Below are 1,024 nucleotides of genomic sequence, written 5' to 3'. Positions count from 1 at the left end.
AATGCGTTTAATACACCTAACATGGCTGGGTGCAGTGGCACACGCCTGTAATCCCAGCACTTCGGGAGGCCAAGGCGTGTGGATCACCTGAGGTCAGGAGTTCAAGACCAGCCTGGCCAACATGGCAAAACCCTGTCTCTACTAAAAATACAAAAATTAGCCGGGTGTGGTGGTGTATAGCCTATAATCCCAGCTGCTAGGGAGGCTGAGGCAGGAGAATCACTTAAACCTGGGAGGCAGAGATTGCAGTGAGCCGAGATCACGCCACTATATACTCCATCCTGGGCGACAGAGCAAGACTGCCTCTCAAAAAAAAAAAATGTTTTAAAGTTTATAGCCGTATATGGTTTTGTATTCCCTAAGTCCTTTATTTCAGGCCCATCCTGATCTTTTTAGTGGCTTAATCCTTCTACTGAAAGTTGATGGTTCAGAGAACTCATTCAGCTCAGGCCAGGTTTCAGATTTACCTGGCCCCTCATTCTGGCAGTGTATACCCACATGCAACAGCCCTATCCATCTTGGTGTTATTTCATATTTCTATGTTTTATTTCTCAAAGTATTTCTTATGTAATAATATTTTAAAACCTACTTCTGTTTTATGTATATTTGAAGGGAAATCAATCTTTGTCATGTTTGGAATTTTTTTTAATGTACCACAAATGTTATCCATGTTTTATAATGCAAGCTTTTTCCCTCTCATAGGATGAGACTTTCAGCTGCACTTAAAAAAAACCTGGAGAAAATTAGCACCCAGTCTAGGTATGATTTTCTTTTTCTCTGGATTCAGTAAGGATGGGATTTGCATAGTGACTTTAGTTTTGTGAATTTTAAAAAATTGTTACTGCAAACTACCTTTATCTGGGGAATAAGGAAAGTGATGAAATTTTTGTAGGCCCTCCCCAAAATTACAGCAACTTCTATAGTTCTAATGATATTTTGTTCTATATGGATCGTAACTGTAAGAAGCAGAAGAGTTTATCCAGAAGATTGGAAAAATTTAAGGGAAAGCTTTAAAAGTTCATTT

The 1,024-nt window shown here is 39.0% G+C and overlaps 1 protein-coding gene across 3 annotated transcripts in view; it reads left to right on the top strand.

The window, feature by feature from the left end:
- CENPH (centromere protein H) overlaps positions 1-1,024 on the top strand; it is a 25,916-nt gene that overhangs the window by 10,740 nt on the left and 14,152 nt on the right. The window contains exon 4 of one of the 3 annotated variants that reach the window (XM_011985276.1): positions 703-759. The exons of the other annotated variants lie outside the window; for them this stretch is intronic. Within the exon in view, the coding sequence (XP_011840666.1) occupies positions 703-759 (57 nt within the window). The remainder of the gene's footprint in view (positions 1-702; positions 760-1,024) is intronic. 3 annotated transcript variants of the gene reach the window in all.

This window comes from Mandrillus leucophaeus, unplaced genomic scaffold (genome assembly GCF_000951045.1).
Source record: "Mandrillus leucophaeus isolate KB7577 unplaced genomic scaffold, Mleu.le_1.0 Scaffold281, whole genome shotgun sequence".
Taxonomy (NCBI): Eukaryota; Metazoa; Chordata; class Mammalia; order Primates; family Cercopithecidae; genus Mandrillus; species Mandrillus leucophaeus.
The sequence above is the reverse complement of the archived record's forward strand: the minus strand, read 5'-3'. Positions and strand labels throughout refer to the sequence as shown.